Here is a 16507-nt window from a genome sequence, read left to right as displayed (position 1 = left end):
ACATGTCTTTGCTCCTCAGTGTGCACGAAACACAAAACATCCTGCGCAGCTTGACAGTTTTACATCATTTCAGCCAGTGCAGTCAGTATAAGCACATGATAGTAGGCGAGAAGGTGCCATCATGAAATAAGTGATGCGGGTGATTTTCCCTTCACCTGTCTGTCCTCAAATCTGTTGTCTCCCCTCTGTCCCTGTCCTGTCGCACCGTCACCACCCTCGTCCCCTCCCTCGCAGCTGCACGACAAGTTCGAGCAGCTGAAGCGGATGCACCAGGAGGAGAAGAGGAAGGTGGAGGAGAAGCGGAGGGACCTGGAGGAGGAGATGAACGCCTTCAACAGGAAGAAGGTGGCAGCCGAGACGCTCTCCTTATCTCAGCCGCTCAAGAAAGACAAGGACAAGAAAAAGTAAGCCAATCCCTCCCTTCCATCTCTCACTCGCCTCATTCTTCTCTCCGCAGCAGGAAGCTGCTTTTTCCTCTCTTGAGCTAATCCTGTTGTCTTTTCATTCTGTGCCTTAAATCCTGAAATGACTTCCTTTTTTCTACTCTAGCTCCTCTTGCTTCTCTCATCCCTTCTCCTTTTGCTTTCTGACCTCTGTTACAATTCTTGAAGCGGGAGGTTCGCTCTCTTCTCTGCCGTGTCACATCAGTGAGCCTTTCACTGACGGTGCTGTGCAGTTGTCGACCTATCTCCAACACGCAAGCATTTCAGCTATTATAACGGCCTGGCATGTGCTAAGGAAACTTCCTCCCCTTTTGTCCTGCCCAGGCTGAACATTTCCTGTCCTTTCACTCTTTCCTTTTGCCTCGCTCTAATTATTCAGGATGTTCAGGGAGGAGCCACTGAGCTCACTCGCAGAGGCAATCGAAAGCCGGGCTTATAAATAGGTGATGCCGAATGCAGCTCACACGGGACAAAGCTGATTTTCAATAGGTGTTTGCAGATGGTGCACACACACGCACACACACTGCAACATAGGCCCTACATGTATCATCATGTATATTTCACTGTACTGCAGACTCTTTTGCAGTTTCTATATTTATTTTTCATCTCCCAGGCAGCTATTGGTTTCTTTTCATCTCACATAGACATGTAGCAGACCCATTATTCAGTCACCCATTGCAGCCGACATCATGCGATGGGTTCATGAGCATCCTGCAATCATCAGTATTTAAGTCTAAAAACATTTGGACGCTGTGTAAAACATAAAATGAATAAAGCAGAATGTGATAATTTTGTCCTTTTGACAAAACTCCACACTACAAAGGAAATATATTTAATGTTTTGTGCTTATTCTGAATTTGATGCCAGTGTTCAAAAAAGTTGGGACAGCAGCAACTAAAGTCTGGGAAAGTTGTGGAATGCTCCAAAAACACCTGTTTGGATCATTCCACAGGTAAACAGGCTGATTGGTAACAGGTGATAGTATCATGATGGGTATGAAAGAGGCATCCTGGAAAGGCTCAGCTGTTCATAAGCGAGGATGGGGGGGGGGGGGGGGTTCACCCACTTTGTGAACACATGATTGTATAAAGGATATTACTACATGGATTCAGGAACCCATCGTTGGCAAAAACAGCTTGTTTGCAAATAACTGCATTCTGTTTTTATTAGTATTTTTCTCAGCGTCCAAACTTATTTGAAACCAGGATTGTACTTTTCTTGTACAAACACTCTTTTTATTATGCAGTGATGCACTTAACAGTAGTTTGAAAAGTGCCTGAATGCACCTTCAGGAAATGGTCAGCTTCTTCTGGTTTTGATTTAGCAGCAATGTGCACTATGTGGCCAAAAGTATGTGGACAGACCTGTATGGCAGACCTCCTTAAAGAAATGTTTTTTTTAAGTTTGGTGTGCAGGAACTGGATTGGTTTGCACCCTCAACCCCATCCAACAACTTTTTGGATGAATTAGGACCGTGATTGAAGACCAGGCCTCATCATCCAACATCAGTTATCAACAGTAGCTCTTGTGACTGAATGGGTGCAAATCCCTGCAGCAGGCTCCAGACCCACCATCTTCTAAAACTTTGATGTTGAAGGTCCCTTTTCCAAAAACGGCCCCTCGAAAAGGGGGACCACTGTAAATATAAAACGTTGATGCATCTCACAGCAGGTTTTGAGTCTCTGCAAGTAAATCTTGAAGCTGTGCTCACAGTAACTGAAGCTAACGGCTGTCTGGGAGGTTGGAAGTGATCTGATAACGTATGCTAAGCTTTGGACAAATGTGCAGCGTGAACGATGCATGACTTGTAGTTAATTTAGTCTGAGTCACTCCGTCTGAGGCTTGAACTCTGAGAACGTATTTGAGGACGCGTGGCTCCATCTTGTGGCAGCTCACGCACTGTGCTGTCAGTGCTGCTGCGGGGGAGCGAGCTTCCATTTTGTGGTTTTGTGAAGGCGGCTGCACAGATAGTTTAGACTCATTTACTCTGTCAAGTTTTGACACAGTCGAGGAAACGTGTTGATGCTGAAGTTCATTCCAAGTGCAAAAGAGCATTTCAGAGGACACATTCAGGAGTGATGTTTGATAAGGAAAATGTAGAGCGCCCCCCCCATTCTGCTTACTAACACAAGCACTGCCCTTTAACTGCAGCTCCTCTCTGCTTCATTGCCGCCTTGTTCGTCGTCTGTGGAGCTCAAATGTTTGTCAGTAATTCATTATTTCCATAAATCGATTGTTTCTTCATTTAATTTATTTTGTTTATTGTTTGTCATTGTTTTTCAGTTAATTTATGGCCGCTGTACACCCTCCCTACACACGACCATGGATTTGTCCTCCACCACCATAGCAACGACAACACCTGCTCATTTAGTCTGTCTGTCTGTTTAGTTTTGACATTCCATCTTGACATTGTGCACATGGACCAAAGACACTGAGGATGATGATGATGATGATGATGGTGAGAGCCACAGGGGAGCAAAAAAATAAAATAAATAGAGTGAAAGATAATGAGGAAAAGCAGTGGGCATCTCATTTATTCAGGATCTTTCATTCTGTGGCTTGTTTTTGTTTTTTTTTGGACACTTTTTATATGTATGCATTTTGTTTTTCTATGTTGTGATTCAAAGATTTTCTGTTGGTTTTTTTTGTTTGTTTTTTTATGTTTTGCCATCGGCTATCCACGCAGAAACGAGAGGTTCAAGCCCTTGAAAACGTTCGGGTACTGCAGTGTAACACGGCGGACGTTTGACACCGTTCAAGATGTATTTTTCAGAAACAAACAGAATGTGCTCGATTTTATCGGAGCGGCATTTAAACGACGAACCGATCCGTGAAATCAAGTCTCTCCGAAAGTTTTTAAAACACCTGAGCGGTGTGAAATGACCAGCTGTGGCGTGTCTGTTAACCTTTTTGTAATCATGAGCATTTAGTACATTTCACAGTAGAATAAAGTATCAAATGAGCCCAAATAATCCATTTAACTAGCGCTATGTCAAGCAATAAAACTGAGTACCTGTATACTGTATATATCACTGCATATACATCGGTACTGACAACTTAAAACTTAGTCTTAAGTTTTAAAAGAAACGTATGCAATATTCTGGTGCTGTTTCGTATTAACTCAATAAATGTATGTGAATATTTTCTAGAGCTTACCCAGCTTATTATGCAAAAATGTACTAGTTTTTGAATATGGTATTATTGTAAGAAGCACATATGACGGTGTACATTGTCCATACATGATGTAACTTTATTGTAAACCATGAATGAGCGCCTTGATGTGAGTGTTGTGACAGTGGACACAACATAAAGCCAGTATATGCACGCACACGCACACACACGCACACACACACACAGAGGATTCAGGAAAACGTACCAGCCTCAGCTCGCTGTAGAAGAGTTTACACTCAGAGATGGAGAGAAGAGAGCAGCTGTATTTACTGTCTGTCGTTGGAAATAAATGCAAACCCCCCCCCCTCCCCGACTTTGATGTGTGTCTCTGCCGTGGTTTGTTGGATGATATTCATCCGGGAGGGAGATAAAAGTGTAACACAGGCAGGTGAAGACACTTATTCCCTCACACACACACACACACACACACACACACACACACACACACACACACACACACACACAAAGACAACACTCACAGGCTGCCGGTCTCAACTGTAACCCAAACAGCTGTCAGCTTGAGATGCAGCGTTTCTAGCTTGGCGGACCCCATGTTTGTTCAGTCTGCACACACTCCTTCCTGCTGCTGACCTCAGCTGTGTGTGTGTGTGTGTGTGTGTGTGTGTGTGTGTGTGTGTGTGTGTGTGTGTGTGTGTGTGTGTGTGTGTGTGTGTGTGTGTGTGTGTGTGTGTGTGTGTGTGTGTGTGTGTGTGTGTGTGTGTGTGAAAGACAGCACGTTTGCAGTGCGTTTGCCAAAGGTGGAGAGTAAGAAGTGTGTGGAAAAAAGAGATGTGTGACATTTGTTGACTGTGGAGGAAGCGTGCGTGAAAGGGAGATGATGTTAACGGTGTGCTTGTGAGTGGCGTGTGTGCGTGTGCGTGTGTGTGTACAGTATGCGTGTTAACATAAACTGCAGCTGTCCGGTCTGTTTAAAAACCACACAGCTTCCTCGCTACGCGCTCCTCTCAGCTAGCAGCATGGATTTCCAGACAGGGTTTAGCTAATTTTTAATGCTCGTCCATTTAAACACTGAGAGCAGGATTTAGACATGCGGCCTTGATCGAATTAATCTGCCAATTATTTCCTCAAATAATCGACTGTCACCGTGTTGCTCTTCAACCACTAAGTTTATTTACTGCCACTTCATGTATTACATTTATCTAACAGCACAGAGCGCCTGTGGCTCACTGAACACAGAGAGAGGAAGTCACGGCCCAGTATTGAGACCTTCCCATAGTAATGGTTTTCTGTTTACTGTGAAGGATCTGCCAGCGCTATTATTATTCTGTCCACCACCTGCAGGGCTCACTGGACCTCATCCAGCAGCACAATCTGTTCAGAGCTCTCTGTTCTCGCCATCCCGTCCGACAGCAGCACACTCTGCTAACAAAGCTCACTGATAATGGCTCTCTGACAGCCTGTTTTACATATAGGACAGCGTGGTGGAGCGCGCTGAGACTGCCGGGCTTCAGGTACGGTATAGTGCTGTAGTCAAACGGATTTTTCAGAGGCTCACTTGAGGATTTAGGAACTTGCATGACGAAGGCTGATGTGTGGTTTGGTAAGTTTGTAACCACAGACAAGTACACTCAAGTCACACGGGGCAAACATACAAATAACAAGGTTACTCCACTGATTTAGCGTTGATGTTCTACAATGTGGTCAGAATTGCAATGGATGGTTAAAAAAAACTACAATACCCACAATGCAACTCCACTGCTGACAGTCAGAGATTCAGGTGTGTTGCAGTAGTAGTATCTAATGTAGCCTTGAGCTGCTAACCTCAAGCAGAGATGAGCAGTGGGCTGCAGAGGTTCTTTTTACTTCCACACCGTCAGATTTTAATTTCATTTTCAAGCTTTTAGTCTTCCACGTCAGCATAATTTGAGCTTTGCAAGAACAATATAGACTTCAGTAGCTTGCTCGAGGACATCCTTTTGAAACTTGACAAACCAGAGAGGGACACTTCAGACTTTTGAAGTCGTAGCTTTATTTCTGTGGTTGATCAGACAATAAGGTATAGCTGCCTCAGTAAATGGAGAAATATGATCCAAAATGAAACCTTTCCATTGGTCACTGGTGTTGCATCCAGCTTGACTGGATGAATGGAAGCAGACTTTGCTGTTGAGAAAACAGACAGTAACCAGTTCACATTATAGATAACATTGCTGGCCTCTCTCTGAACACAGCAAACTATTTCAGCAGCCTGGAGTCAAAGAATGAAAATCAAAGTCTGTTGGCTTCAGCTGTTTGGACACCGTGTTCACGCATCAGCCAACGTTAAATACACTTTAAATCGAAACATAATTTGTCACCGCTTCAGTTCACATGTCAGTGTCATGATGAAGCTAACAAGGAGGTATTTACAAAATAAAACAGGACATTTTCATCCCAATACTTCAACATCAGTCCTGTGGGGTTATTGGCGCTCTCATTCAGCATGTTAAGAAAAAACATTGTAAAATTTAAACGAGAACATCGATGCTGGATTACTAATCAGGTAATCATTTTTAGTCATTCTGCTCTAGTGTTGAACTAATCTCCCAAAAGGTGCTCGTTTGATATGTGACGAGAGTTGCATAAAGCAAAAATCAACACAAGTGAAAGGATTAATGAAATAAAAACATCTGCAGCATTTAGTCACGAAATTAAAGCTTTTTTTTGTGAAATGTAGCTTCTGTAAGCAACTGGTAAATAAACACTTTAACACAGCACAAAAATGTTTAGTACAAGTAAGTAAGAGATTAAAATAATAATAATAAAAAAGGTTGTGAAAAAATATAATTATTTGCATTTAAAAAAGCTTGTCTTAATCTCAAAGTGCTATGTTGGGTTACCTGGGGAACCTGAGCACCGACGCACCTCACAAACAGAACCAGGGTCAACTCTCAGACGTAAGAAAAGCCGCTCTTGGCCTCAACCACACTCATAAAAAACACACACAACTGCCCAATTCTCCTCCTTTACCTCCAACTTAACACGATTTGTGGCGGATGTAAAGGACAGGAAGGTTAAAAAAGGAGAAACAAATGACATTAATGATAAGCAGAGAACTTAATGGACCAGTAACTCTGTACCAAGGAGAAACACTCAACCCTCAGCTCAGTCAGGCTCGACTATAACCCCGCATTTTCTCCTCAGCTGCCGACACAGAACGAGTTATGGCATCAGAGTAAGAGGTTAGCTCCAACGCTGATCCATACACGCATCCAGATTCACATTTGGGTGTGGACAAGTGCACAGTAGACTAAAACAATATCTAAATCTGACCTCAGGCCAGCCATAGAGAACAAGATTTTGCCTTTTCTTAAACGTTTTAAGCCAATATTTAAAAGTTATGGCAGGTGAGTATCAATGGATTCAATGCCTGGACCAGACGTACACGAGTATTTCCAGCAGGTGGCGATATGAGCCGAACCCTCCAGCCGCGTCGGCCAATCAGAAACCTAGAGAAGAAGCTACTACCATTAGGCTACCTGCAACAAGAGGTCAAACCGCTAAATTATGACTACACATTTATTTATTCCAGGAGTGTTGGATTATGTAGCAGTGACCTCCTTAATGCATTTTAACGCCTCATGAAAGTGGAAGAGTGACTGTACGTGTTGGTGTCAACATGCAAGACGTCCTGTTGGAACTTGCACTGTTTGTTCATTGCACAAAGTCTCCTCATGCACACACAGGCGATAACGTCACAAGACAAAAACTCCTCCTTACAACAACACTGCACAGGGAGTTTCTGAACATCTTCACCCTGGAAAGAGTTTCCAGAAGCTGTTTTCAGTGACCTAAAGCTGCAGTTGTGTGTGGACCAATGGCCAAAACGCACAGAAAAATACACATTTTGGAAAATACTCGTGTATGTGTAGACTAGGCTTAAGTCAGTTACTTCAGTACCCTGTAAAACTTCCAACTGATGCCCTAAGACGTGCTGAATTACAGTATTTCTAACATTCTCACTGTGAACTGGGAGCACTGTGCACTTGGAAGAGGTGGGCGGTGTGAATAAACCTCAGGCTAATTGACAGCGGGGTGCAGCGGCGGGCAGGGCGACACGTTTTTCTGCAGACCCACAACATCGTTCCCCTCCACCCCCGGAGTCGTCTCCTCGCTGTACAAACACCTAAAACCGTCGTAATACTCATCACAGTCCCCCTGCTCGTCGCCCTCCCGCCCCCTCCTGGCCTGCCTGAGGCGCCACGTGGGGCTCCAGGCCCGCTCCTCGTCCTGGATCTGGGCACTGTCCAGGATGTAGACGGCGTTGGCCGGCAGGGAGAACTCGAGGCTGTGCAGGTACTCGTCCACCGTCTCTTTGCAGTGGATGAACTCGCTGCTATCAACCTGGGAGAACAAAGACACCCAGGGTCAGACGCTGCAGGCTGGAACTAGAACCAACCACAGTTTACCTCTCAGAGGATGCGATCCAACACTGTCAGCTATTTTCAGTTTCTGCAGTGGCATAAGGATTTTACACTGTAAACTTCTGGGGCAAAGTTATCTCAAATCCCTTCTTTTATTTCCTCAGTGTGATTCTCTGACAGTGCTGGACTCGTGGAAGCAGCATCTTTAACCAAAGACATGCGTCTGTACAGCACAGAGCCCCTTTGCACACCTGAATGTGCCTTCACCCAAAGCGATCCACTCAAACTCAGTCAAATAGCTTACAACTGTACAATACTGTCATGTATTTCTGTATATATTTCTATGTAAAAACTACACAATAGTTGGAGCCTTGCGGGTGGTCTTATTTGTTGCACACAGAGGCAGATGAGACCATTCAGTCTCACTGATTTTCATTTTAATGATGAAAACACATTTTAACTATGTCTGGGACTTTTTTTTGTTTGTCTGGTGAAAAACAAATCAAAAACATCGAGATTAAAATAGTAAAAAGTTGGAAAAAAAGTCACTTTTTTTGAGATACTTCCATAAATTATGTCTGTTTTTAACGTACACCAAAGTAATGATGACAAGAGTTATTAAACCAAAATAGTGGGACATTTTACTGATGGAAAATACACCTCTCAGCGCACCCTGGTGGACAAAATATGTAATGTTTCTGTACTCCAGTTTCTTGTTATTTGCTGACCAACACATCTGCAGATTCCAGTATATCTGATGATAATCACAGAGGAAAGGCCTTCCTAGCAGGCCTGTGCTTTTCTCTTACTTGTGCTTTCTTCAGCAGGTTGGTGAAGACGGAGAACCAGTCGGGCGTGAGCGCCTCCAGCTCCAAAGTGATGATGGCCAAGGCCAACGTGGAGCCCTTGAACTGCCAAAGCTGGTGGCAGGCCATACAGTGCTGCACCTGCCTGGTCCACAGCGCCACCTGGAAGCCCGCAGGACTCTTCTGATGCCCCGGCCCGGCGGGAAGCAAGCCGGGGTCTGTTGCCGGACCCCAGCCGGAGCCGAGCCCGATGGACGGAACGAGGTGAGGGTGGCCGGAGACGAGCAAGGCGTGGAACTGGACCGGAGAGGAGCGGAGAGATGAAGAGGAACGAGACCAAAACGTTAGCATAATGATGTCATTGTTGTCTCATTGTCCATCTTCCCTTTACCTCTATTTGATAATTCATATCAATGTCAAATACGCCAGTGCATTTAACGTCCAAACAAGCATATCTGACAAAAAGGTCAACACATCATTCACAACTTTGACCCAAACTTCATCTCATCCACCTGAACGCCGTCACCTTGCAGTCTGTGACTCTCTCCTCTGCTCACGTCTTCATTCCTGCATTAAAAGCTACCGTGAACCCGAAGCTCCGTGCAGGAGGACGCTGAGCAGCCGGTGGAGAATCAGGTTTTCACGACTGACTGAGGACCCAACTGTTTGCCTGAGGAATCATAGTAACCTTGTTCGTATTGTATTGTACGTGCAGTGCTTTTCTGTGTTCCCATTTGTAGGCAGGAACTGTAAATCACAACCCGAGTGGGGAGGCTCAATGTTAAAAATGTAAAAAAGAATTGAAATTTTGACGATTTCTTCGCACTCTTGTCACACAGTGCTCAGAAAAGACCTGCTAGCTTGTTAGCTAGCTTCACTGAAACCAAGGGGCTCAGGCTAGCTAGCTCTGCCCTTTGGTTTAAATGAAGAAACCTAAAAAAAAACGTTTCCTGGTGAAGAAAAATCACTCTAGATTCTGAAAAATAATGCATCTTCAAACATTTCTTCCGCTCTTTCATTCACGTTTAGCTCATTTGCTTTAGCTTGTCTCTGACTCTGTAGCAAACATAAACCATGGGTTTATAAAGGAAAGTGGAATTCACTGAGAGGCAGATTCAGCAATGTGGTGCCAAAGTCAAAAAGCAATCCCTGAAACACGTCTTAAAACTTAACGTCTCAAGTTTTCCACCTCTGCTCCACTTTGGAAATGTAGGAAATTCAGGCTGATGTAGCAAACGAGGACAATTGTGTTTTTAATTCAACCTGAACGATTCAAGCGCCGCGGTGCTGATTCTGCCTTTCAGAAGAGTTTGACTTGGACGTTAAAGCTTATTGAGAGATAATGACGAGGCATCTCTTTAAATCCTCTTATTTAATCATATCAAAGTGTCATGGTGGCGCGTCTGTGACAAATTACCGCTAGATTTTCTTGATTGCTGTTTTCTAGACAATGGAGGATAACACTTTATGTAGGAAAGGAAATTCAGGGCAGGGGGAATGTAAATGTGAGATACAGTATAGCTAAAAAGTATTTATTTGAATAGTATAAGAAGAGAAAATGTCTTTATTTTATTAGTTTTTTTTACTACATTATGTCTCTTTATTTTGAAAGTCTTGGATTTTTTGTAATAAAGTGAAGTGCTAGGACGACTATAGACCCACAGCAGCTCCACACGCCGTAAACTGATGACACCGCTCAGACACAGTCGGAGAAAGTGCCATGTTTAGTTTAGCTGAAGACACTGAATCAGCTCAGCTCAGTCCAAATGTGCCAAGCTGCTTTTTGGCATCAGTCCTCCACCAATTTCACCATCACGAGCAAATCTTTGGCTGCAGGTCGTCCTTTGGTCTGGTTTGGGATGAGGTTTCTCGCAGAATGCATGATGCAAATCAACGGGAGGCAGTTTATCAGAAAGTAAATCAATCTTCTCTGACACTGAAGAAGCTGTCTCAGTGGAAATCCTTTGAAAAGTGAGGATCAATTCAAAGTGGTAAATTATTCCTGTCAAGAAAACAACGGGCTGTATTCATAACAGCATCCAGCTGCTGGGTTTAAACACAGGGGGAGTTTCCGCCCTGCGACCGTCCACAAAGTCTCATTTCTTCTTATAATGTGAAACTTTGGGCTGGGACATCCTGACTCAGTGAATTGTATCACAGGATAATCATACTGCGTCATACCGTCTGTTCATATTAATGATATTAATCAATCAAAACGTGATTATAGTGCATTATATGTAAAGTGATCGCGGTTCATCCTGAGGGGGCGTCAATGTGTGAACCACCAGCTCACAGCTGTTGAGATATTTGGCTAAACACCAGAAATGTTTTCCGTCTTGCGGCTGATCATTAGACTTCGTCAGGGAAATATGGACATCTGGACCAGATTTCACAGTTCATCCAAATGTTGTTGAGATATCCGAGTTGGACCAAAGCTGTGGACCGACACTGCGATCGTGACGTCGTGCTGCTAGTGTGGCTAAAACCTACTAACAACAGCCGTTACTGAGGTTTTCTTCACATGTGTTTACAGTTTAATTATAGATGCTGAATATCACCCAGCCCTCCGCCTGCTCAACCTGCTGCCTTGGCGGTAAATTCACTGATCTTCAGTGATTAAATCCTGGATGGCTCCTTGTTCGCAGCGTTATGAATATAGCCCAGGGCCCAACAGCATGAAGGGACCTAAATGATGTGTGTGTGTGTTTGTTGACAGTTGTTCAGGCTTTAGGCAATTATGTGTGAGGGTTTAACGATGAAACTACTGTAAACAGCTCCGTGCTGCGAAACAATATTGTGCCATAAACGGAGTGACACAGCGTGCGATTCTTAACAAAGACAAACCTTTTCGTTTCAACAACTCACAGCATGTTCGAGATGCGCTAACGACCCAAATCGTCTGTTTCTGATGGGTTTGGGTATCCAATGTAGGGCTGCGGGTAAGAGTTAGTCAGAAGTGCCTTGGCCTGATATGCAACACGCCTGTTATTTTGCTGGCAGCTTGCTAATGCGGTCTTATGTGGTTCGGGGAATCTCATACAGCTCTATTCAGACATGCTGAAATGCGTCTTTGCTGCTTTTTGCCCACATACGCAGACACCTGGTAACTGGCCTGGGTTATTCTGTAACTTAGGTTTGTCCGCTCATGTCACTTTTGCACTGAAGCTGCAGAGAGCTGACATGGAAAACCTTTTAGGGAGGAAAATAACTTTTACTTAACATTTAAACAATGACGTGGCACTAAAGCAGTGATTTTTAGGGTTAGCAGTTATTTAAGGGGGTTTATCCCATCTGTTCAAACTACTGAGTAAAGTGTACACAGACAATAAAATGACTTTGCAGAATTAGACAACATGTTATGTATCATATTATTATCCCATCACCCAATATTTACCTACATTTTAGTCGATTTTATTCTGATATATTGGAAAAACAAATGTAAATTGAACAAATCCTCTAATGAGACTCTTTGATTTCAAGTTTTGCATTAGAGGAAGCATGTTTTAATTTCCCTTCTTGGCTACAAAAAAAGGGAAGGTCACACTCCAAACAGGACTGAATGGGGTTTATAATAATACTACTACTAATAATAATGGGCACAATGAGTCTAATCAGATAAATGCACAATCTCTACTAGGACCAATTCTTTACTGTGGGGGTGAGGGGGTGGGGGGGGGGTGAGGGCTCGTAAAACACCATCTTGAAGCAAACATGATGCAAGCATGATGGTTTAATGTGTGCTTTTGTACTGCTGTGTTTTAAGGCAAGACCAGGACCTGACTTCGCGGAGCATTTCAAAGCCAGCTCGCTCTGAAGCGCTCTGCCGCTCAGGTCCAGTTAGAACAAACAAAAAAAAAAAAAAAAAAGAGAAAAGAGAAAAACCCTGTTTTGCTTGCCTGTCTATCTGCTGAATTCTGACTTACTATGTGAATGAAGTCGACTGGTGTTGCGGTGTACAAGTCCCAGTGCAGCTTGTCGAGAATGATCCTCTCCATGCGAAGAATCTCTGCTGTTGAAAAGTTGCATCCGCTCTGCACAACCAGGTCTTTAACAGAGCCTATTACCTGTTTAACAGACGCAAAGGGAAGCAAATAAACGTATCGTTTTGAAGCAGCGTTGACGTGGGCGTCTTTTTTTGTTTAACGGCCGTATTCTCAGGGTTTGTACAGTAAAATTCAAACACTCTTAAAGCATGTGATTGATAAGATCTTACCTCATCTTCCTCGTTGATTTTGGCAGCAAGGACCAGTGAGGTAAAAGCAATGCATTTCAGGTATTTTGGTTGGGCCTAAAAAAAGAAAATCAGAGAGTGAGTTTGGGAAATGATCATATTTTTGATCTATTTTAGTGGTGATTTGAGGCCTTTAATAGGACAATTATTCCTGTTTTTCTTTGGGTCCCACTGAGTGGACGGATCTGCACCGCCGTCATCTCTTTGAAACTGCAGCTGCTGTTTTAAGGGAAACTAAATTTAAATACACTTTATACAGTCAAATTTGCAAGTAAATGGACTAAAGTAAATATATGATTATCCACGATTCACTGTGCAGCCAGAGTACAATATGATGTCAAATACAGATTAAATGTTTTGTTAAACTCAGCGCAGACTTGGACCGTTAGCTTCAGGGTCAATGGACCACAGAAGAAGAAAAACAACGATGATGTCCAGCACTATGCAGCCATTTGTGCAGGTTTTCAGTAATGGGGATTTTAGATTTTAGATACAGAACACTGGCTGGAAAACATTATCACACATTGCAGCCGTCTACCTTGACCGAGGACAGCAGGCGGTTGAGGACGCAGACTCCCAGTGCAAAGGTCTCCGGACAGAACTGGAACAGCCTGCTCATGTCGCCCAGCCAAAGGATCATTTCTTGGTGTTGGGACAAAGAGATGTCAGCGCCCTGAGCAGCCAGAGGAGACAGCCATTGGTTAATATGTGAAAGATTACAGGTCGGGTGTTTTTATAACTGTGTTTTGAGGAGTCAAATCCACCTTTGACACTATGGGACATTAACAAGCCGTGACATGAAGCTTCCCATAACCTGAACTTCTCAGAGCCTGAAAGGCCTCGCTGCTGAGTTCTGGCTTGCGTTTCCACTGTACATTTCAAATTGGAGCATTTAAGATGTACATCATTTAACAGTTAGACGTAACGACTTTTAGACATCAGTTTCATTAAATTAATGGACCACTGTGGGAGGTCTAATGCCAATTATGATATCTCACCTTCACCTTTTACTGTTAATCCCCTTTTCTCACTGATTTTATACCCTTACTTTAGACATTCAATGTTCAGAGTTACCTACATCTGAAAATGACTGCTTTTTTCTTATTTACATCCATTAAAATACCACATTTAGCACCTTTAATCCAGCAGGAGATGCAAAATGACCTTCGGTACATGCACGTCTCTCACCTGGATGCATCCATTCTTGAAGACCGGTACCTTCCAGAGGCGAGCCTCCCTCACCAGGGCCGCCTCCAGCAGGAGGACCAGCCGACTGCTCTCCACAGCTCCTGGGTTCTTCATCGCCACCACAGCAGAGGCCAGGCTGCACCCAGGGCACGCACACCTGATGGAGGAAGAGGAAGAGACAGATAAGGTAACAACAGGCACAGACTGGCCTACACTGAACAAAACATCCCTTAAAATCATCTGATAAGATATGCACACGCACGGCATATAGATCAGGGGTTGATTCAGCTCATTTTACCTTCATTTTGAAAGATTTGATGAGGATGCAAGGCCTAACAGTGGGTTTCCGTTTTGAGAGCTAAATATAACTAAGAGGTAAGCCAACACAAAGGGTTTTAATAGACAGAAAAGTTCAGGACTCTTACATGCACCACAAAACAGCAACTTTAACAGCTCCTGTGAATCTCACACTGGTTTAAACTAATTTCACTCTGAATATTTTGTCAGTTTTAGGCGCCTGTTATAATCTGGCGAACAGTTGATCAGAGCAGCTGAAAGAGCCAAGAATGCAGCAGGAAATAGACCAGTCTGACAAACAACATCGCCATTTTTCAGACCGTGCACGCAAGCAGCGCAGGATGAGGGACTGCACTCTCATGCAAAGTGCTTCAATAATTAGTAGTGACTTTGTTTTCGTCTGTCGCGGGTGAACCAACGCACCAACACGGGATCCAGGCGGGATAATGGGCTGCAGCTGCTGCAGCCTCCTGCACAGTTGCCGCTGCAGCCAGAAAACATTTGTCTTCCTCTTTGCGTTTGTTGCCTTTCTTTACTCACGCGCTCTTACCTGATCGATTTCGAAGGCAGGATATCTCCCGGACGGCAGGTGCATTTATACGTTTTTTTTTTTCAATCCCCCAACTAGTCCATATTCACCGAAAGCAGCAAACAAACAAACAAACAACAGTCGGATGCTGTCAGAGAAGACAAAATCGGGAAGAAACGCGTTCTGGAGTGAATGATCGTGAAGCAGCCGCATTATATTAAAAAGAGCAAATAAAACAGGCGGAAAGAGCGCCAATTAATCCAAATAACTGGGACGGTGGCACAAATAAGCGCAAAAAAAGAGGCAGGAAGCGCAGACTCAGGGAGGATTGAGGGCAGGCTGTGTTTTGAACGCACCAGACCCCGCCCCCTCGGTGACGTCACACCGTCTATTAAACAGAAATGTGTTAGTGGGTCAGACATACGGGACCCCGCACACAAAATGGTCGAGCTTTCACTGGAAATGGAAGATTTCTGCTGTGTGTCCCAGAAATATGTTCAAGTGTTTCCACATGTTCCCTTTTTACGTGAATTCATCCACAGTGCATGTCCAGCAGCAGCCATCACTGCTGCAGGCTGACTGTTTCTCATGCAGCATGATGCTTCTTATAAATTAATAACTTCCAGGATTTGAATCAGGATAATTCACTCATCGCTGCAAAGATAAATGATCTTGAGATGGATCATTTTCTTATGGATGCCACTTTCATTTGCATCAAAACAGCCAAATTTAAAAGAGATCAAGTCCTTTTTTTGCTTCAGCTGCATGAATGGTACACTGCAAAAACTCAGCTCTCAAAAACAAGACCAAAAAAAAAAGCAGAAAAATGCTACTTAAATGCAAAATTATCTGCCAACAGAACAGGGAAGTTTCACTTTTTATAACAAGTGAAAACATTTAGCTGCACAGTCATCTTAAAAGTAGTCAGCTCAGGTTAAAAACAAGCACATTTGCAAGCAAGCAAGAAATTCTGTCTTTGACAAATTTTTGTACTTGTCAGGGATGCTCAAACATCTTTATAATTATGGAAATTCAGTCATAAAATCTGAGTGATAAATTATAATCTTATTAAGGTAATTAAGGACAGAAAAGCTTGAAAGAAGTGAAATGCCCTCACAAAAAACAAGCATATATTACCTTGCTTTATTCCATCTTACTTTTTGCAGTGTCGGCTGGTTTTGCTCATGGCACGGCCCACCAAACCTCCCTGTGAGAGCAGGTACGATTCTGCAGCCTCACCTCTGTGTCTTTGATTTCACTTTCAGGATTTAGACTAGCTGCAGGGTAGAAAGCTCAGGTTTTATTAGTCACACATGCCAGGTGCAGAGCATTATGTTGTGGCTTACTGACAGGACTAATGGGAAACTAGAGTGCTTGAGAGTGTTTGGAAGTCAAAATGCCCACCATGTGAAAGTCTATCATAGAACTGATGAAATATACAGAGTTAGATTAGCATTAGCATTGCTAGCACAGTTGAACCT

At 43.5% G+C, this 16507-nt stretch overlaps 2 protein-coding genes across 5 annotated transcripts in view; one reads left to right on the top strand and one right to left on the bottom strand.

The window, feature by feature from the left end:
* The window catches only part of septin8a (septin 8a), a 39438-nt gene extending 26546 nt beyond the window's left edge, over positions 1-12892 (top strand). The window contains exons 9-10 of one of the 4 annotated variants that reach the window (XM_070983792.1): positions 235-404; positions 8803-12892. In XM_070983792.1, coding sequence (XP_070839893.1) covers positions 235-404; positions 8803-8968 — 336 coding nt within the window. In that variant the 3' untranslated portion in view covers positions 8969-12892. Of the gene's footprint in view, positions 1-234; positions 439-2726; positions 3921-8799 lie in introns of those variants that run through there. The other 3 variants (XM_070983791.1, XM_070983793.1, XM_070983794.1) reach the window with 3 other exon arrangements.
* Positions 12609-15390, bottom strand: ccni2 (cyclin I family, member 2). Its single transcript, XM_070983796.1, has 5 exons — positions 15048-15390; positions 14201-14357; positions 13551-13685; positions 12995-13069; positions 12609-12845 (listed from the first exon to the last, which is right to left on the bottom strand). Exons 2-5 carry the CDS (start codon positions 14312-14314, stop codon positions 12609-12611), a joined length of 561 nt encoding a protein of 186 aa, XP_070839897.1. The 5' UTR covers positions 14315-14357; positions 15048-15390.
* Between the last annotated feature and the right edge of the window lie 1117 nt (positions 15391-16507).

This window comes from Chaetodon trifascialis, chromosome 16 (genome assembly GCF_039877785.1).
Source record: "Chaetodon trifascialis isolate fChaTrf1 chromosome 16, fChaTrf1.hap1, whole genome shotgun sequence".
NCBI lineage: Eukaryota > Metazoa > Chordata > Actinopteri > Chaetodontiformes > Chaetodontidae > Chaetodon > Chaetodon trifascialis.
The sequence above is the reverse complement of the archived record's forward strand: the minus strand, read 5'-3'. Positions and strand labels throughout refer to the sequence as shown.

Coding starts and splice junctions, on each gene's coding strand:
- ccni2 (XM_070983796.1), bottom strand. CDS start 14,314: ATGAAGAACCCAGGAGCTGTGGAGAGCAGTCGGCTGGTCCTCCTGCTG. Junction 13,686..14,200: donor TCAAGAATGGATGCATCCAG/GTGAGAGACGTG, acceptor CTGGCTGCTCAG/GGCGCTGACATCTCTTTGTC. Junction 13,070..13,550: donor GCCTGCTGTCCTCGGTCAAG/GTAGACGGCTGC, acceptor TTCTTTTTTTAG/GCCCAACCAAAATACCTGAA.